The 22,550-nt window shown below is 35.5% G+C and overlaps 1 protein-coding gene across 3 annotated transcripts in view; it reads right to left on the reverse strand.

Moving 5' to 3' along the window:
- The window catches only part of PPHLN1 (periphilin 1), a 64,164-nt gene that overhangs the window by 19,908 nt on the left and 21,706 nt on the right, over window positions 1-22,550 (reverse strand). For 2 of the 3 annotated variants that reach the window (XM_053977244.1, XM_053977243.1), the window contains exons 6-9: window positions 18,119-18,369; window positions 14,575-14,654; window positions 11,411-11,530; window positions 10,261-10,401 (exon numbers count right to left, since the gene is read on the reverse strand). In XM_053977244.1, the coding sequence (XP_053833219.1) occupies window positions 10,261-10,401; window positions 11,411-11,530; window positions 14,575-14,654; window positions 18,119-18,369 (592 nt within the window). Of the gene's footprint in view, window positions 1-4,454; window positions 4,620-10,260; window positions 10,402-11,410; window positions 11,531-14,574; window positions 14,655-18,118; window positions 18,370-22,550 lie in introns of those variants that run through there. The other variant, XM_053977245.1, reaches the window with a different exon arrangement.

Here is a 22,550-nt window from a genome sequence, read left to right on the forward strand (position 1 = left end):
AGGGAACAGTATAATACAGGAATTAAATTCCTCAACCTGTGGTTGCCACCAAACTCTTTCTAATGTGCAGCTGAAGTCTGCAGTGCTACAGGTTGGTTTTGACTGCAGCATTTGCTTAAGGGGCTTCTTGATGTATAATGGGGTGCAATCATAATATAGTCTCCACTGGATCTCGTACAGTTTCCGTTACTGCCTATTTTCATAACACTTGTAACAACTGATCATCTTGGTTTATGCCTAAATTGAATTTAGTTGAAATCAGGCAATAGAGTCGAAAGATACACAGCACAGATACTGAGATTGCATAAGATAGTTTCTCCAGGAAGCCAAGTGAAGAAGAAACATAATAAAATGGGCAAATTTCCAGCTGGAGATGATCACTGAAAAGCTTGTGTCAGCATTTCCTAATCTATTTATGATTTTGTGTTTAAAAATGCTGAAGTAGATTTTTTTTTTTTTTTTAATTTAGGTAGCATGTGACCGAAAAAGTTAATACATAAATTATTTACCATACAAAGGTAGTGAACTGCTTGTGAGGTGTGTAGTTGTGGTCAAGTAAGCACTCATAGTACCCTCGTAAGTAGAACATTTCATACTGTAATGAAACCAAGTATATAAGCTATCTGGAGTAAGGAGAAGGAGAAAGATTGCTAACAAATTAAATCTTGGAAAAACAGTGTCAAATCCATCTATTAGAGGTTATTAGTGTCATTCAGAGGAGTACTTGATTCAGCAGTGCAGAAAATTAATGTATGAACACTACTTCTCAAGAAGTGGTAAAGAACCAGGAACAGTAAAAAACCAGGACAGTAAAGAACCAGGAACAACTCATGACCCACTCAATTTTGACAGTATTCACTTTCTGTGTTTTTTTCAAGTCAGGCTGACTCTATTAGCCTTTCCAAGTCAAAGTAGAAAGGTAAAACAGGCACACCATAAACTTCGTCCTGTGGGGAATCTTGGCCCTTGTTTTTATGCTATAGTTTTTGAAGCATGCCATTGTGATATCCATACAAGTGTATGTCCAGACAACCACTGAAGACTCAAGTCACCACACCAATGTAAATAAGACTCAAACAAAACACAGGAAAGTGATCTTTTGTGGGTTAGCAATAAATGGTGATGTACATTAGTCATTTATACCCCAAGATAAAAATCTAATGTTTTCACAATCTTAACTCAAAGAAGCGGCACATGCATAAGCATCTTATGCAACTATAGATTTTTTCCCCCACATAATTTAGGAAATTAAACTGTAGAAAAGTTCCCAATTCTGATGCCTTTTAAAACTATAATATTACCCTGTATTTTAAATGACAGAGAAAACAAATAGGCATAATTTACCCATCTTTAAAACATATTGAGTTTAACCTATTCAATGGAACAACTGCCAAAAGAAAGAGGACATCAGGCTAGGTGAGATACTGAGATACAGCACATAAATTTAAGAACCAGGAGCTGTGTTTAAAACACAGCTTGTCAGCAAAGTGTCTTTGGTCACAGATGACCCCATATTTATACATGAGTCACTGTTGTATATAAATCAAATTACACATGGGTTAGAGGATTAAACTACAAGCGCCAGGAAAGCTGTCACCTACAAAACAAGCTTCTGTTGTATAAAGAACAGTCTAAAAGACACACAAAACCCCACAAAACTGTAGATTCACACTTCAGCAGATTTTCCCTACCTACAGGTTTTGTGTGTGACACTCTTCTGTTGCTATTTCAACCTCCTGAGGCCTGAAAGTACTTGTCAGTGCAGGAGAAATGGAAACCAGCTTCCATGTCAAACATCAACTCCTTCCTGTCACCTACCCTTATGCCACTACCATTCATTTGCCACTTTCCATGGGTTTTTACATGTTTGCTCAGTTACCACAGTCACATCATCACATATGGTTTTATGAAACTTTTCCTCATGACACTGTGCTCTGTGTGCCCTATATATATATATATATATCTTGTTTTAAGCACCACTTGGACTCCTACATCCTCTCAGAAGATCAATGCTCAGACTGTATCAGGAATACTGATAGAGCTAATACATAATCAGTGTTTTGAGGGTAGAGATGCTACATGGTAGTTCTTTGAGCTTGGGCTAATTCTGGGGGAGTTTAAATTTCTGGATCTAATTATTAGGTATATGGGACTGATTGTGTTCTTATGCTGCTTCAATTCAGGAAGTAGCAAGTTTCCCTAGTTACAATGCTGAAGAGACAGTAGGTTGTAAGAATAAAAAACACTTTAAAAATTAATCTTCAGTGCATTGAGCCTACTAAGAGATAATTTTATCTTTAATCCTTAAAACAGTTCAAAAATAAAAAAACCATCACTGCTAACCTACTTCTTAAATCCAACAATGCCCTTCTGTTAAAGCAAGAATTGGCTGGAGACCAAGTTGGAGGGAAGGATCTATCCTATTAATTAATCCAAGTTATTAAAACCAACAACAAAAGCCCACCATCAAACTCCCCAACCACAAAAATAAAAGAACCCCAAGAAAGCAACCCAAACAAACAAACAAAAAACCCCAACCCACAAAAACAATAACCCTCACTGCCTTTGTCAAGCCTCAGACGATTCATTTCTGGTTTTATCCTTCATCATTCCCAGGAGGTTTGCCAGTGTCAATTCTGCTTATCCTTCCAAGCATCTCAACTTTTGACAGTTTTTTCAGTTTTCTTCAGTAGGCAATTTCTCAAAATTAATTCCTAATTGCATATCAAGGCCCACGCATTTTTAGTGAGTTTCTTCTCTTCCTAACACCTTTTCCAATCCTGTTGACACTCATCATCTCTTGAAACTAAGCTTTCTTCTTTCCAGCCCACTCACTATTATAGTTTCCAAGTCTTTCACCCTGTTTTTGCTCTTCGGGTTTCTCACCACAGAACCAGAAATTTTAAGTCAAATAATCACTACCAGGTTTTGATTTAAAAAATGCTATTTAATGAATAACTCCTTAGATTTTCACTTTATCTAACCAAGAAGTTGATTCTGTCTTTCAGATTTGAACAAACTTTTTTCACATTTCTTTTAGTTTCAACTAAGTCCAGCAATTTAATCAAGTACCTAATTACTAGCCCTCTCATACTTAAGTCTTCCAGAGATCTGCCACGAAATTGTAACACCTGTAAACAGTGCCATTTAAGAATGTCTGTAAGCAAACAATCCTCTGAGATCTTGCAGTCTGCAGGCTGCTTGATCAGGTAATGAAGTGCCACTACATCAAAAACTCTATATTTGTCAATGGGTTGAATAGCCAGCATTTGGCAACTTCACAATAATGTGAACAGCACAGGCCTAAAACTGTTTACATGAAAAAACATAAGGTAAACATGATCTTCAATAAATAGTGGTGAAAACTAAAGGTGAATTACATTTCATTCAATCCCCTCTAAGAAATACCCCACCTTTACTGAATAAATGCATACATTTCTGGTATTAAATTATCTTAAAAGTATTTCCCTATGAGCACTGCACATTAAATAACATTCACTTTTTATCAGCTTTCCAATGAAAAAAGCTGCTGGCAAAAATCTGAAACATGGTAATATAATTCCTTATTAAACCATACCTTCAGGTGCTGAGCAAAATGAGTTGTACTGCTTTTGCGTATGCAGCAGTTTGTAATTACAAACACAGCAGTGCATACCAAATTACCCATTAATGTCCATAGAAAGGGAATAAAACACAGCTGAACAAATGGAAAGTGCAAGACTACCACTTCTAAAGCATGGTGGCCCAAACACAAGAAAGGAAAAGCAGCTGAAGTTTTCATGTCCTTTCACAAGTATCCTGCTTTAAATAAATGTAGTCGTAAGGAGAATAAAAGATACAATGAAGAAACTGACCAAAACATTTTATATTCTCCTTGTAATTTCAAACATGAAAACATGAATTTCTAAATAGATCATATGTGCAAAATTGAAAAACCCCAGCACAAAAAAAACAAAAACAAAAACAAACAAAAACAAACAAACAAACAAAAAAAAACAACCACCAAAAACAAACAAAAAAAAACCCCCACCTGAAGGCAAGCGTGAAATATAGAGATCATATAAGCATTACAATGTGACTGATTTGATTTTGTAATGGTAAAAAGGAAGTCTAGAATAAATACTGAAAGATAGAAAAATTAGCAGGACAGAATTAATATGAAAGAAAAGGTGTCTAAGAATATGCAGAAAGAAATAAATCACTTGACTTTTATGTGTAAGGAGAGGGATACTGATACAAGGAAACTAATAAACCACGTAGGCAGATGATATAATTAAGTAAAGAGTTATCATCAATTTTTCTTAGAAGCTTAAGGCAAAATAACAAAACCTGACACAAATGTTTTCCTGATTAGAAAAAAAAAATTAATACACTTAATTACAACTTATATTTAAGTCAAATAAACATAAGCTCAGAGGAGGCATGATACGTATTATTATGCTACCAACCAAATTAGACTGATGATGACGAGTCCATCGTTAAGGCCTTGTCACTGTGTATTAAGCACAGAAGGTTTGAAGGACAACAGCAGAGCTAGGAAGGAGTGATAATCTTCAGCTTCCCCATCAGCTTCCCCATCTTTACTCTCATCTGGCCTGTTACTCTTGTCTGGTCTACTCCTGTTAGAAACAAAGCATGTCTGACCTCATCCACAACCAGAAATAATCCTTTAATGTGTTTTTAGCTACTGTTCCAGTTCCTTCAGCTTCACTTAACTCACCTACTTCTTAACTTATATTTTAATTAGGGGATTTTTTTTTTAACCTAGATAATTTTGCCTGAAATGAGCAACAGCACAAGCAGATCAACAAGGAAATGGTAACCAGTTTCCCTGGCTCAGCTGAAGTGAGCTTTTTCAAAAGAAAAGGTACATCCAAGGCCAGCTGTGACATCCTCCTTCATCCCTTCCTGGATTCCCATTACTGCAATTTATTAATTTACTTATTTTACTAAAACTCCTAGAACTTACAGCACTTAATCTGTCACATCCAAGCCTTACAAAACTTTTCTAATGCATTTACCATGAGCTTATCCCTAGCCAAGATACAGAAGCTACTTCACTTTACATCCTCTTTCATCTTTATACTGTTAAAGAACTGTAAAAGAGTTTTGCTTGAAGCAAAACAGAACTAGCAAAGGATACAGGAGGGGCTGGGGGCAGTGAGGAAGGCATACAGTAAATTCCCATACACTACATAAACTGTAGTTATTTTATTATGACAGAAATACCTGTATAATTTTAGTCATGTTTTGTTGATATTAAAACCAAAAATTTTAACGAAGTCCTTTCAATGTAAAATGTCACTCTGTGAGAAGTCAGTCTTCTCTCAGAGCAGCATCTCCAGAGAACAGAGTCCCATTAACAACTGTTAAGTACACACAAAGACAATTCAGCTATTATTATATAGATCTTACCAGAACAAGAACTATGACAAAGAAGGAGAACAAGAAACAGTTCTTCTCAAACTACAAACACACATTGTAACTGCTAAAACCTGTTATTCTTACTTAATTGTAACTTATAGGTCAGACATGTCAGTAATTTACCTAAAAAAGAAAAGGAGTTAAGACAGCAGATCTGGAAACATAATTTGGACAGCTTGGACCTAACCACACCCCCATTTTTCCTTCTTTCTATGCACCATAGCTATGAAGTTTCAAACACAAGCTTTAGAAAGATCTCTGATTTTCAGCATCTTCCAGCAACAAAGCAGTCCCATAGGGTAACAGCTCATTAATATTATTGAGGACTCTTAACAAGCAATATTAATTTAGAATGTCAACTAAAGAAGCAATTAAACGAAATGTTTAAACATTAAAAAATATTGTTCTGCTGAACATTTAAAAACATTGGTGAACTGAAAGCATACAGTCATCCAGTGATTCCATTAAGAATTAGAAAGCATTCATGAATGTATTAATTCCTGTACTTAATTAATTCCTTAGATGCCAGAAATCTGTGGTACTAGCCAAATCGAGACAGACACTCACAGATTTGATTTTTTTTGACAGGATCAAGGAGGGTACTTGGTAAAATTGTCATTTGGTAAAATTTGTCTTAAGAAAATAATAGATTTTCAGAGGTAGTACATGTCACTCCAACTTGAATATGCAACATGTAAGAAAAGTGGACACATAATAATGGACTAATTAACACAGTGTTACAGACTTGATGTCTAGACAAGATAAGACATTTCAAGAATCCCTGCTACTCGTGCTCATCAAGGAAGAACAAAGAGATAGCCTTTTGTGCAACACTGATGCTGAATAGCTCCAATTATGAACTTAACACCAGGGACACATTTGTCATCACTTCCAAAAAAAAACCACCACACTTCAGCACATTACACATTAAAAGCATAAGCTGATGCTTAACTATATAAAACCAGAAACTAAACAACTCCAAAATATTACCTTAATGCATGCCATTAAATGCAAAGATATTTAAAAAGTGCATAAAATTGTTACATTAGCAAACTATAGACATTCATTGATCCCGACATGCAGATGTAAAATTCACTACTACACTGTTTACAAGTAACCAGACCAAACTTTTAAGCATCTGTTTAATGGGTTTCTACCTCACCATGCTCAGGCAAATGCTCAGACAACATTTAACACCTTATTTCAAAATTGTAAAAGCAAAGAGAATAGGGAAATGCATGTTCAAAGATCTAAGGAAACACCTAACTTCAAAAAAAAAAAAAAAAACCCCAACCAAACAATCAAAAAACATCCCAACCCAGAAAGCTAATTATCTCAGCATTCTGTTTAAAAAAAAAAAAAAAAACAACTCTACAAAGTTTTTTATTATGGATAGAACATTAAAAAATACATAATGGGATATATTAAAATATGAGACACACATTAATGCTGCACAATTTCCACTCTGTGCAGAAGAACAAAGATTGAAAAGACTCTGCACCTTGATTGAAGGGAACCATTTCCACAGTACCTGCCATGCAAAAGTGCCCGAAAAAAACCCTACTCTTCCAATCATGAAGTGTCAGAGCCAGAGGTTTTTAGGAAATCAACCCTTCCCTGAGAGCAGCAGAGTCCACTCTCAGTGAAGCAGGTCCCAAACGCAGGGGATCACACCAGCGAGCTGGGAATCTGCAGTTCAAGAATGCAGACAGAAAGCTGTCAAGAGAATAAGTGAGCAGAAACTGTGCCCTTGGTGGAAAGAAACCATGTTCTGGAATGTGACAGCAGCTGTCTTGTGAGCTCAAGACAAAGAGCTGAAGACATTGGAAGAGGCTGACCAGGGAAACAGCAGAGTCTCCTTCATCGCAAATACGCAGGGCTCAGTTTGACAGAGCCCTGAATGATCTGATCTAAGGCCTGTTTTGAGGAGATCAGCTGGGGTAAGTCCTATGCAGCCTAGGTGTTTCCACAAGAATCTCACTATGCCTGTTGTTTCAAAGATGAGACAAAAAATGCCGAGGATCCGCAGTTCAGAAACGTTTTCAAGCATCTGTGTACCTGCAACCATATCCCTCCTTTCCAAGCAATATTGGCACACTTCAAATAAAATATATACTTCGAAGTTTTTCTAGTTTGGCAGTGATGCGGATAGTTCTTGGCTCTGTTTAAACAGTGTCTGGATTTTTCCAATCCTTTATCCATGAGCAGAACTTCTAGTTTCCTCTCTTTGTGTCAACTTCAGTTAATATTTGCAAAGCTACTGCAGACTCCTATATAGTGACTATCTTTTAGACTCCTAAAAGATAGTCACTATCTAGCAAACAGCAACTAGCCCTTGGTTTGACACATTTTGCCCTCTCATCATCAGCACACAAAGAACTTAAGTTTTTCTTCAAATGACATGATTTTACATGAATGTTTGCAGTAAGTCCCCCATCAAATAAATAATATACTACTATTTTCTTGATGAGCCAGGGTGATAATTTACAATCACGCTTCATTTAAAATTCTGAAACTGGCAATTGTGTTATTGTAGCTTAGAGAAAAGGCAGAGGCAACTTCACAAAAGAGTGATATGAGCAATACACAAGATACTGCTATGGACTAATTTAAAACAGAACACCTGTATGAATATTTCATTCAATTGCTCAAGGGATATTTTTGATTGTTTTTCTTAAGAGAAAAAAACAGACTATATCAGAAGCTGCCACCTCCCTCCTGCCCAGGGCATCAGACTGCCTGTTTCTCTGCTGCACAGCAATGGATTTGCTCATTGCGACACCGTGCATGTTCTGTCAGCACAGCTTTTTGCCTCTGGGTTTTCCCAGAGGAAATAGTACCATCCTATGAAGTACATATTTGGAAAATTTTGCTCTTTTTCCAGGTTAGAGCTTTGGAGACAAATGGATATGGAGAGGGCAAAGCAAAGAAGGCTTTATCAGGAGTCTGGAACAGCCAAGAAATATTTGGCAATCAGGTTGAGAATAAATATGAACCAAAAACCAGAATAAATATGAACCATCATTAGATCTGGTGCTCCGAGAGAAAGAAAAATTTAGGAGGCAGAAGTAGAAGTAGTTCAATGGGTCAAACCTCACTTCCTCAAACATTAGCTGAGCCCTCACCAATCCTTTAACCCATATGCAGTGGCACATGCCCTGACTTCATTTCTTACTTATTTAAAATACCTTAATAGCTGTCCAGTGCATACTGAAAAACAACCTCGTGAAAATCTTGCTTTGCAGAAATTTACAGGATTTACAGCTTCACCATTCTTGCAGCATAAGTCTTTGCAGTAAGCATTTTATTTTAGTAATCCTCCCACAAAATTACATTCCAGAAATACTACCTTAAACACTTGAATGAAATTTAACGGAAAAGAAGTCCATCAAACCAAATAATTTTTCTGCTATTACTTGAGTCTTCAAGACAAATAATCAGAAATAAACCATGAAAAAGCTTTCTTATAAATGTACAAGCTTACAGTTCACTTTATAGATTTAAATGTTAAGCTAAATTTACTTTTAGATGCTGAGAACTCAAAGTAAACAGAATAGTATGCAAATTTCTGCAGACTGATTCCATACATAGTAGGAAGATTCACAGTATTTTATTATGATGACTCATTATGATATTCATGATGACTATGAAAATCATCGGGTCTATCACAACAATTTTTTTAAAAATCCAGAAAAGTAAATTGCAGATCCAGAAGTTAATTTTAAGTATTTATTTGAAAAATACATTAATCATTTTCCAGTCTTAATTTTTAATGATTAAATAAATATCCTATCTACTTCTTAACAAATTCACAGTACCTGGTTTATAAGAAAATAATAATCTTGTTCAGTTCAGTAAAATACTTCCAGCATCATTCTAGAATCTTATTTAAATTCTGCAGAAGCTGACAGCTTCAATATTCAAATCAACAACAGGAGAAACTGGTTGTGCAAAATCTGAACCTAAGTTATTCCTCAGGCTTTTCTAATTAAGTTCCTAAAAGTATTTCATTTTATAGAACATAATCTAAATTTCCCTAGAATTAAGTGCAAACTCTACCAAACACAGTAGCATTAGATCATATGGAAAACAATATTTGGGTTTTATGACCAAATTTTCATCCATTTTCACTATAACCCTGTCCTTAGGGCCTAGAGAAATTTAACCATAGATTTACCAGCAAGAGGCTAATTAATCACAACAGCTATTTTTTAAAAATCTGTTCCTAGATGGTGTATTTTTTTTAGTTTGTCATTTTTTAGAAGTTCTAAGTTGATGCATCTGGTCCTAGCTCTTTGAGGCCATTTGTGACCCTGTGATCAGACACAGGGATAAACCAACTGCATCACAGCTCTCATAGCTACAGCACACTCTGGTAAAACTCCATCCCAGCCAGACTCCACCCACATGGAAAGCTGTGCCCACCATGAACATGATTAGGGAAGTCAATATTAAGAGAAGGAAAAAAAAAAAAAAACAACAACAACAATAGAGTAGATAGCTGGTTTTCAAGTGTCAATAAAAAGGAGTAGTGTTGCAGCTCAGGAAATGGCCTCACAGGCAACTGAACAAAGGCCACTAGAATTAAGAGGCAGTCATTGTCTTAGCTTGCAAAACAGCAGTTGTTGCATGTAAGTTGTAGAAAACTGATTGATTTCCATGTGCAGATAAATGCCATGGTTCTTTGGAATTAAACTGTTAGAGATGATACCATATCATCTTGAAAAATCAAATTATATTCATATTACACTCCAAGGAGGAGGAAAAAATAAGTCAAGATAATTTTAGCAGAGGAAACCATTACTGTATTAGTGACAAAATGCCAAGAGGACTCACCTGTTCAATCTCCTTTGTCTTAGTTGCAATTGCTTTTGAACGACCTAGAAGCTGGCTGTCCTCATATAATTCCGTGCTATCCGTTAGATTTGCCTCTATTTCCTCTGTTTGCTCAATGTATAATGGAGCTGAAGATCCAGCCTTAAAAAAAAACCAAAAAAACCCAAAAAAAAACCAAAAACAACAATAAATTCAGTTTTTGGAGAAAAATAACAATTGCAGTGTGAGCCCAAAAGCCCAAACACAGTCATGAGAGATACAAGTTTGCTCATCAAGACTACTACTGAAGTATTATTGCTACAATCTTAACAGATACAGAAATAAAGATTTTAAACATATAGAAAACATGACATGATAAAACCCCCTGTGACACAGCCTCAATTGTGTAAAATACATTTTCCACTAACATAGCAGAACCCAAAAAAGACATCCTATCCAAGAGCCATGTAACAAATGATTGAGAAGGGCTATAATCTCACTTCAGTATAGCCAGGAGTGGAAGACAAGAAGGGGTGAAAACAAAAGGGAATAAACTGGCAAATAATTAACATTGATTAATAATGAAATAAGGATTATGGGGAAAATAAAAATATACCCACTGCAGTAACAAGGTAAGGTTTATTTTTAATATAATGGAGGACTGCTTTCTGAAAAAAGAATACATGACATGGTAAGCTGGCACAGCTTGAAACGGAACTCAACAAACCAGAGCTTCTCTCCTTAAGTCTTATGTTTTACATGTACACTCATGTTTTGACTGGGAAGTCCTCTCCTAATTTTAAGGAGTTCAGTAGGCATACAAACCTACACAAGAGCTCCTTGCAGAACACTTGGGAGAGCTGAAACTTTATTGTGCTAGTTGTAGCTCAACATCAATTATAAAATTATAATATAAATATAGTATATATTTATAGTATAAATTACAGTATAAATTATATTAACAAAACATACTGTGGCTTTGTGTATTTTTTCAAAACACATTAATCACAAGGTTTTAGTCTCCCTCTCACTCCCCTTCAACAAGTATTTAATAGCATAGGCAGAAAAATTCAGGATTAAGTTACAAAATGTGTCTTTATGAAGAGTACAGAAAAACAAGAGCCTATTGTTGTAACACTTTGAAATAAGTGGATTAATAATCCTATCTTACATCATACTCTGTTATTTCAGGTAAATTGCTCTCCTCAGCCTTCTCTGACTTTTCCGCTGCCCACTTGCTTGCAGCTTCTGCAAGTTCCTTTTCTGATAGTCTGTTGCTCTTCTCCAAGGCCTGTACAAAAATATTATAATCAAGGTTCAACATGAAACACACTTACACATGGCAAAAATCTTCAAAATTAAAATAAATAGTTATTCCAATCCCTAAAATATTTTAAAATAGGGAATAAAAAAGTTGAAATTATTTCATTTGCTGTCAAATTTAAAGAGAAAAGAGAAAAGTGGGTGGGGAGAGAGCAGGTAATAAAGAAACAAGAGAGAAGAAAAAAAGACTAAATCAATGAAGGTCAGTGGACTGCTACAAAACCACTATACTAATAAGGTTTATTAAATTCACAAGTCAGAGATAAGAGAAAAATTTTCTGAGACCTGATGGGCATTGAAAGAAGTCAGATACAAGAGTGGAGTGAACTAATAATTTAATGTAATTTTCAGGCATAAAAGGTTGTAAAATTTTTTTAAATAAACTGTTAAATATTAGGTAGGGTATAAAATCTGAGCTAATTAGGGACAAAAAAAATTTTATTCAAACTTTAGGTGATCAGAGTTGGTTCCATTAAAATCCACTATTTTTTATTTGTGGCAATGCTAATCATTTATAATAGAGTCAGTCATGGCTTTATGTTCTTTTAAATCTACCTTTTCAAATTGAAATTGTCACATAAATAATGTTTAAAAATTGATTTCTCTCTAAGAATACTATTTCAGTTTTACTATCAGAGCAGCAGACAATGACAAGTATCCATTTAGGAATAGCTAGCTTTATAAATCTTGTTATCACTATGTGGATATTTAGCTTAAATCAACAATATGTATAGAAGCACCCACAGAATCTATATCACTCTAACATTAAAAATTATAACACTAAGATGGGTATCTGAAGAAGAAATACAAAAATTCTACTACCTGAAAAGGGCCATAACAATTTCTACCCAATTTCTATTCCATCTTAGCAAACATGTAGACAAAAAAAAGCAAACAAACAAAAAACCCAAATGAAAGAAACCAACACTCCACCTCTCACCATTAGTTCAGTCTAAGTTGCATAAATGGACAGTATCGAAAGTCCTCCAGCAAACTATTATCTAAATACCCCTGTACTGTAGTACAGCATGAATACACAATTCACAGAACCCTTCCAGGACTCTGTGTCATAAAAACACCACCTTTATCTGAATCCAGAGGAGAAGTTCAACACAATATTCTAATAGGAATCCCTGTTTTCTATATCTGCGAATTACAGAATTACAACCAGTGAAATCAGGAGGTGACAAAGTTCAATATGCAGGGATATGAAGAGGGCTCTTAAAAGAAAGGAGTAATATAATTCATAGAAAATCTCACATAATCTGCAATATTTCCACAAGCCATAAAATAAATTAACTAATATCTATTGGAATGCAGAAAAAAAAATCTGTTTCATTTAATCTCACTAAATTTAATTCTATAGGTTGAATGTTGATAAATACATATTAAATCCTGAGTGAATTTTATGGAATAAAGTAATGATATTTGCACAGATACACTTCAGCTGAAGAGACAGAACAGGAACATATTTCTCAATTGAAAAAAGCAGCAGCTATTTAGACTGCAAACTTGCAAGAAACAACCAACCTAACAGATCTTATTAAAAAAAAAACTAAACTGCTTCCCTCTCACCCCCAAAAAAACAGAAGTCTCTCTTTTTTTGTATTTTTATCTCATCAATAACATAGAAAAGCAAAAGCCTGTCACTTTGCTCAGCAGCTGTCCCTGTCTCACACATCCACCTTATGCTCTAGGTTGGAAACAGCCTCCAAGGCTTACAGTCCATAGAGCTAATAAAGAAAAACACAAAATATTTCATACCATAGTCAAACAGGTGGCTAAGATCAGGTAACAGCAACAGGTATTAATTCACATGCATGAATATGCAAAATATAATTATAGTTAAAAATACCTTTTTAGATTTGCAAATAGATACTACAGCAAAAAGAGGTATTGCTATGGAAACACATGCCTTTAGAAGAATTTCAAAGCTAAATTATAACTTAGAGCATTGACAATTATCTCCTTTAATCGCTAATATATAGCATATAACTAATTTTCTCAAGTCTTGATAAGTTTTAAGACTCTGGCTCTGGAGATGTTCATGTTTTGCCAAGACTACTTCTGTCACTACTTCTGAGTCAGTGAAGCACTTAGGTAACTTAACTGCTCAGTGCAATTCCAGCCAAGAGGCTGATTCCAAAAGGCTCCACTGACACAGGGCAGTTACATTATAAGCAGATTTGGGGACTGAAGATAAAAGTCAATAAACAGTCATGGAACAGTCATTTCTGCAGCTGATGCATACCCAATAAATAACTTATGCTGTCTGGGGAAATTACTTGCATCAAACAAAGTTTCATTCTATGTAGCCTGTATCAAGTGGATGGATATCCACCGCCAGCAGATACTTGCAAACTGATGGCAAAAAACCAATACAGCTTGGTTGATCAGACCTGACTGAAGAAGAAAGCAGAACACTTACAGAACACAGAGTTCAAGTTCACACTACATATTAACACAAGAGCAAGAGATGTTGCAATGCCTCCTTGTTCTCAAAGATGTGTATTAAGTAAGGATTTGATACTAAGCTGCAGTGTGCTGCATCTATAAACAAAGTAAGTGAACTAATTATAAAGTATATGTTATGATCTAAATCAGTGTAACTTGTGCATAATAGCTTTTATCTTATTTTCCCTATTTACATCACTGAAAATACATCACTTGCTTCCCCTCTTAAGGACAATGGCAATCAGCTGGCACAGCAGTTCTAAAAGAGATGTGTAAGAGATAAGAACTTAGAATGACATAGCACAACCAAAGTCTGGGTTTTCTCCCCATTGAATACATGGCAGGTGTGTCTGTGTCAAAATGAGTGGTAATACTAACATACTCACAAGGACACAGGATTCTAAGACCAAGTCCTATTCCTATTGTAAGGAATAGGAACTAATATCGTAAGGAATACGCTCTTTAACAGGCGTATGCAGTATCTCCTTCCAACTAAGGAAAAAATCCAACAATGAACAATCTAAAACCATAGTGTGAGTGCTCAAAAAGAAAATTCACCTTTGATGAAGGTACTGCTGTGGACCCTGAAGGTGATGCATCTCTTGATGTTTTCAGTGACTGAACTGTCCTCTCTTTACCTACAATTAAGAAAAGAATTAATGACTGAGAAATGAAATATACAGTGCAAATATGCTTACTGGCTTAGAAAAATTGCAGTGAAATTTTCTCACATCAGACATGAACCTTATCACCCTCAACAACTACCTGAGAGGGGGCTGTAGCAAGAAGGGAATTGAACTCTTCTTCCAGGCAACTACTGACACAAGGAAATGGGCTCAAGCTGTGCCAGGGAAGGCACAGGCTGGACACCAGGAAGAACCTTTTCTCTGAAAGAGTGGCTAAGCTTTGAACAGCTGTTCAGGGAGGTGGTGGAGCCACTATCCCTGGAGATGTTCAAGAAATGATAAGACATGGCATTTAATGCCATGGTCTAGTTGATAGGGTGGTGTTAGGTCAAAGGTTGGACTCAATCTTGGAGGTCGTTTCCAACCTTAATGATTCCATAAAATCTACATACTCCATCATCTGATAAATACTGGTAAGACTTTTTTCTCTTCCCAAGGAGAGAAAAGATACAGCTGTGTCATTTCACCTATTTAAGAAAACCCACTGTCCTTTTTTCATCATTAACTGAAAGGGTGTTATCAGTATGATTCCATAAGATGATGTGATTTCACTTTTTAATATTCCTGCAATAATAGAAACAGTTGAAATATCAGACACCAGTCAATCACTCAAGGTAACCAGGTAGTGCATGAACTAGTTTAGCAGGCTACAGTATGTTGAAAAGACCTGCCGTGGGAAACAGTCCTGTATTGTATCAACCACAGAGTAGATGCTTCTTGTAAGATCACTGTCTTTCTTATAAAAGTTAAAATTGGCAAAATGTCAAACCAAATTCACAGTGCTAATCACAATCTGTGCATAGTTTTGCCACAGACCAGTTAGAGGCAGCCCACTGCAACAGAACTGGTTGCAGTGTAAACTACTAGTTTTCAAGTTGTGGTCCACAGATTACATCTAAGAGATCTGCAAAAGGTAAGTACAAAAAGCAAACATGTTGTCAGTAGGCCTAAATTAACCAGACTTTTCATACTGACTGGGAAACAGTTGTCATGCCAAGGTAATGTAAGCTTACTTTGGCTTCCATTAAATTTTTATAAATACAATTAATAAAGGGATTAATTTTAAAAATCTATCAAAGAGTTATGAAAATTGTGATAGAAATTATTTTTGTAGAACTATAAATGTGGTTGTTCATTATGGCTTTAAACATGGCTTTAATTTAATGAGTCAAAGCATCAAAGCACAGAACATCTTGCTTGTCACCCCTAAGTAACACATTTTTGCTCCTGTGATACCTGCTTTTCAGCCCCATAGACAAGCCACCTCCTTTTAAATTCATGGACTACTCTAACTCTGCCTCCCACATGCCTCATTTGACAGACTTGATTCCTTAAAGACGATCTCAGTTGAATGGATTATGTTTGCACCTGAGCAGATGAAATGAATTGATACAAATGGCAGAAAGATATTCAAAGTTAAGCAAAGTGAAAAAACACCACTTATTTAGAAGACATTATCAGGCCATTTTTTAACGAATGTGCGTGGCTATTTTGAGCCCTAAGGCCCTACCTGTAAAATTAAACATCCCATCCTGCTCCTCTCCATGCTCTCCCAGCACAGATGAATGCTTGCCCTTTCCATTAGCCCTTTCCCTCTCTTTACCAAGCTTCTTCATATCCCCTCAGTTTTCTTTGTCTAAATTCTGTATTTATCCTAATGTATGAAAGGCTGTAGAGCATGGGATACTCCTTCTTTACTGGAAGTCATGTGGCCAAACCTATTCAGATAGCATGATTTCAAACAGCATTATAATATTTTAGAAAAATGCCATATTGCAAATTCCATATGAAATAGTATATACTTTGCATGTTGTAAATCCATTTAAATGTACTGCTGACATACATGAAATGTCCCACTTGATGTTCCTTTTAAATATGCAATCCATGAGCTTACCTAAGGCAAATCACATTAAAAATTATTCTAAAAAGTATTATTTAAACCATTTATACCTTGCAAATATGTGTTTTTATTCAGTCATCTAGAGAGGCATTTTACTAGTTTTCCTTTCCAGGGAAAGGAAAAAAGAAATGTCCATTGTACAACTCAGCAGGTCTCTTAAAACTTATCTAAAGGTGATTGGGAAAGGTATTTAACCATGCAAACAGGAGAAAATATCAAAATCCATAGACCTAGATGTAAGCTCCTCTCTTGATCAGCATCTTTTCTGGTTTGTGAATGTATCTGCTTCTACATCACTACCTCCACTATTGTCTGAGTAATTCTAACCATATAGTATATACATATATGATCAAAGTCAGCTCAAATTTAAAAAAAAAAAAAAAGAAACATTTCTAAAATTTTGCATGGTTTCTCACAAAATTGTTTTCCTGTCCCTAGTAATTACAATCTGCACACCTATAAGACTTCTAGAAAATTTGTTAACTATCTTATTTTTTTCTTCCTCTCCTCCACTTAGAGGAATTTATGTTCACTAAGTACTGCTACAAAATCTTGAAAGCACTGTAATGCTCAAATAGAAAGACCATTCCACTCTACAAGGAGTGAAATTATTCCTCAATATTTAAACAATGTTAACAAAACTACGATCTTTTTTGACAAGAAGTGCCACATAATGATTCAGTGTCACTCTGGAAACACAATGTGCCTTCTCAGTCAGTGAAAAAAAATCTAATTAATTTTTAAAAAGCTGCCAAAATGAACAGTAGGTTTGCATAGTTCACTAGAAAGGGCGATCACATTGGATTAATTTACATAAGCTGTACAAACAGAGTGGCTAAGATCGTAGTATACTAAAAAAAGGATTTTTTTTTTTTCCCAAATCATTTAAATATGAAACCTCAAATATTTTAAAAACAGATGATTCATTAGACTTCTGGGAAATATTAAGAGCCAAGCTTTTAAAAGTCAGAACAGACTCAACTGAGATATGCTTCACATTTCTTTGAGGAGAGCATGATCTGAGAGGTTTTGACATTGAAATGTAATTACTGAAAAACAATCAGTTTGCAAAGCCTAGTAAAATTTAGAGACAATGAAACAAGTAGAAGTATGTACTTCCATTTCTCCATTTGTTTTTAATCCCTGTTTTATTCTGGTTGCAGGAAGAAATGTCTTCATCTGCTGTAGATGAAGCAAAGTTTCTTGTCAGGAAATCCAGTGAAGCACATAAAGAAATAACAGAAGCTGATGTTAAAAAGAATATAAAATACTAGAAAAAGCTGTGCAGCTGAAACTCCTACAGTCAGTCTAGACCTGATACCAAAATAACATCTACAATCTCCCACATGAAATACATAAGGGAACAGAGAGTACAATAAAACAACCAGAGCAGACAGTACATAGTACAAAATGTCAGCTTTTCCCATTTTAAAAAGAGCATGTAAGGAGAAAAGGCTTATACAGTGAGCTGCAGTTTCACCTCACTAACCAGTTCCCATCATTAATCCAGCATTACCTTGCTGAGAAGAAACATTTCTTTTATGTAAAGATGACATATTTCTGCTATGCTGGTGGAAAGGATAGGCTTTACTTCTTTCAGGAGAGTAGCTCCTGCTGCTGACACTAGAGCCAGATCTGCTGTGTGGAGAATCCCTTCGGCTCCCGGGCGAGTCCCTGAAGAAAGGAGAGTCCCTCTTGTGAGGGGATCGATCTCTCCCATAATGAGAAGAATAGAAGCTTTTTCTTCTGAAGCCATCTCTGACGTCCCTTGGAAGACAACAGAAAAATACAAGTAACTTGCTTATCCTTCCAATGTTTATGGAACAGCACAATGGCAACAGTTCATGCCTGGTAAATACAAACAGGCTAACTGTCAAAAACATCCAAAATCTTCAGTGTTTTTAAGAATTCTAAGCAAGGAATGAAAAACAACTAAAAAAAGGAAAAAAAGGAAAAGCTATTTTTTTCAGATTTCATTGAGGTACTTCATTACTAGAAGCTAATTCCTTTCTATCTCTTGATAGTACAGCTAAAATGCAAGAAAAAGACATTGACGAAATGAGAACTCCCACAACTTTGTTCGGATTCAGTACACTTACCCTGGAAATTAAGCCTTAATTTACAATAGCTAAAAATGAATATGCAAATATTGCTTACATTAGTTGACATTTTTCAGCTATGTTTTTCTCTTATTTTCAAGGGCCTATATTCCTCATTTGATTTCACACACCTTGCTACACAAAATATCACTGGCAGATTTCAGCTTATAACCAGCAAAGACAAGAAGAAATCTGCAGAATATCTATTCTCTCCCCTATGAATCCACCCAAGGTCAACTCTTGAATGAAAATACGAAGACTTATATTCTCCTAAATATGTTTCTCACAACACACAATATTAATTCTGAACTTTAATGTAAAAAGTCACAAACCCAACTGATTTAAAACTATAATTCAATAAACACCAAAACTTTCTACAAATCTAGATTTGCCACTTTTGCCTTGGTCAGAAGATGCATTGGTAAGAGTAGCAAGTACTTCTCAGCTTCTCCATAGAAATCTTCAAGATTTCATAGCATTTCTAGTAAATCAGAATGTATCTTTTCTCCTATTTCACATCAGAATACAGTATTTTAAATAGAGGAATGTCTCTCAAAGATCTGGTGGTCTCATTTAGCACAATGTCGCTATAGCTAAATTTAGCTAATCAGTGGAGAAGAAGAAAAGATGTACAATTCCTACAGCATAGCACAGGCCCATATTTGTGGCAGATAAAGGATTTCCATGTGCCAAAGGTGTCTTGGGCTACAGAAGCTTCACAGGTAGCACCACAAATCAAAACCCCTGTGACACTGATGTGTTTTACACAGTGCAGGTTTACTTTTTGCATGGAAAGCACATCTTCATTATATGTATGAACATTTTATGTAGCCACAGACATGAAGTGAAAGTTCAGGCTTGAAGAATACTAGATTAACTCAGCACTGAACTAGTTTTTCTACCCAAGTGGGGGGTTATTTATTTATTAAAGAACATATTGATCAAATCTTTACCAGGAATGACCTAGAGCACATTTTCTTGCATTTCCTTCTTAATCGCTCTCTTTAAATAATGTTATTTATTTCTAAAGCACAAGCTTTCTGGCAGACCAGTACACCACTTTTATGTGTAAAACACACTTTTATGACCACGTTATTAAACCCTCGCATACCGAGCAGTTTATTATGGTAATGTTTTCAGAGCCCCAGCTATTGCACGCATAAAATAAATACTCTAATATACACGTAAGAATTTTTTAAAAATGTAATTGAAATGCACTTTTAAACAGGAAGACATTTGAAAGCCACATTCTGCAATAATAGTATGCACCCTAAAATAGAATCTCACTTTCAATTTTTGAATTTTTATTTCATCATTGCGTGTTAATTCTTAACTAGACGATATCTCATACAGAACACTCATGCCATTAATTATATTAAATCTGTTTGGGACAGCATAGCAAGAGCACAGAATTTCTGATGCTTTCCATTAATGTAACACACAGAACAGAACAAAGTAAGCATTGTTTTACAGTTTTTTTTACTTAAATACTTCAGCTAACATACACCTGCAATTTGGTAATGAAGGCCTCAATTCAGCAAAGCAGTTAAGCATGCTTCAGATTCCAACACATACTCAAAAGGTTTATTGAGTAGGGACAATATTTAATAGAGATGCAAAATAGACTTTAAAACAGAGCTACTGCCCTTAACAACAAATACAGAATTAATCTTTTTTATATAGCATCCCTCAAATCTTTGTATTTTTGTTCATAATTCATGCTTAATCCTGAAAGCACAATTTTGTTCTCTCAGTAGTGTTGCAACAGGAAGCAGTATCATTATTAACTTTGATGAAATTTGACCATTAAGTTCTTACTGAAGTTGACAGTCTTGAAGGAGCTTCTGAAATATTCAAAAACAGCCATGTTGTGATATACCATTCACCAAGGGCAGCTGGGGAAGAGCTCCAGCCAGACAGCTATTTCAGTTCACCATCAGTTCCAGTTTCCTCAAGGACAAAACACAACTACAGAATAGATGATGGTATGACTTCCAGCACAGCAGAAAACCAAGGGAATACAACACTGAGGAGATTGTCAGTTGCCTATGGATCAGAAACAGCACAGCGGTATAGCTTAAGCTCTGTGAAACAAAGATTAACACAAACCAGAGTGTCAGGTTTATCTCTTAAGAGTACTTAGAGGTAAAATGAAATCACTTCCTGGATGTGAAATGCCCAGGAATAGAGAGGTACTTGGATACATGAAGCACATCACATGCAATAAAGGAAAAAGCTTTATGGTAAGATCACTCTCGTTGAATCTGTGCTACTGGGCAACAGCCTACAATACTTCATGCTCAATTCTCTGGAACTTCTGCTATTCTCTGGGACTTCTATATCCCATTACATTCAACTTTTCAACTAGAACATTAATCTACATTATGGTCCAGCCATAGTGAACATAACTCTCATTTTTGACATGGAGCTGAACACTGGCAACAAAACAGCATATTGTGTGGAACAGAAACAGGAGGGTCTTCCAGTATTTCACAGGTGAGTGCTGCCTATAACCTAGATTAAAAAGTCAACAGACATGTTTTTGTGATCCCTTCCATCCAAGAAAGATTACTGCTATTGTCAAAGGGATTAAACACTCCATTTACAGGCTTATGCTTAATTATTAACTTTGCCTAGAAATAACTCTCGCACTTTTATATCTTTAATTTATATTTATAAATTGAAGAAGCTATAAATAGCTTCTGCAACACCAGATTCAGTGCAAAGTTATAAAACAGTCAAGATCTGAACTGAATCCTTAACTGAAAATACTTTTTCTGTCTCATAACACAGATGCAAGGGGGAGGGAGAAGAAAAGTTAAACTAAAATTCCTTTTGCCTGCCTTTTCAGGACATTGCAAGAGCTACCAACATGAATCAGATGATGTAGAAAATATTTAATAAAATATACAACGCCCCCAGCCTCTAAAAGAAGAGGCAAGAACACCTCCACTTTTAACATCTTCAAAGTAAATGTAGGTGGTGCAAGATTCCAGCCACCCCTCTCCCAGAACTCATTCCATTTCTTTCTAAAGTACACGGTTGTGCAACAAACCAACAGCTTACTCAGACTCTGCTTTGGAGATTCACTATAATCTGTTGTTACTGCCTGAAGATCCTTATGCAGATTTATCCTAAGCTAAAATAATACAGTGAATTACACCATCACAGATAGAAGAAATTACACCTAATTTCAACGGCTTTCATTTGAACATTTGAAATGATGATAAGATTTCTTATTGACAACTGGTTTTCAACATTTTATGACTAAGCAAGTTACTAGAGCACTTGTGATATCTGCATTTTGCTCTATATGAAATTAACATAATTTAGGACCAGCCAGCATAATCTTATGAACAGCTTACTGCATGAAGGCAGAGGAAGGAAAGGAAACAGGCATTGTGAAACACTGTTTCAAGCAGAAAAGGATACCCAGAAATACCAAATGTACAAAAAAAAATTGAAAACATGTAAATGTTTCATGATTTTTATGCTGCATGCAGTACTTCTGAAGTTATCATAAGCAAAGAGCAAATCTCCACACTGATGCCATTTGTCCACCTCAGTCAGTATGAAAGCTACTCAACTCCTCTCTCCCTGCCATCACCATGGGATGCCATAACAGGTCAGATAATAAAAAATAAGACAATCTGAATATTACAGCAACATTTGAGAGAAATGCTTTTATGTCCTTTAATTGAATAGTAAAGCTATGCACATCAATGGCACTGGAAATCCCACTACATTGCTCTTTCTTCTTAGTACCCTCCTCCTTTTTATTGCCATTGATAATGTACCATTAGACTTGCTGCAAGATCAGCCTATATAATAAATGTACGTTTAAACTAA

This window comes from Vidua macroura, chromosome 5 (assembly GCF_024509145.1).
Source record: "Vidua macroura isolate BioBank_ID:100142 chromosome 5, ASM2450914v1, whole genome shotgun sequence".
In the NCBI taxonomy this organism is placed as follows: domain Eukaryota; kingdom Metazoa; phylum Chordata; class Aves; order Passeriformes; family Viduidae; genus Vidua; species Vidua macroura.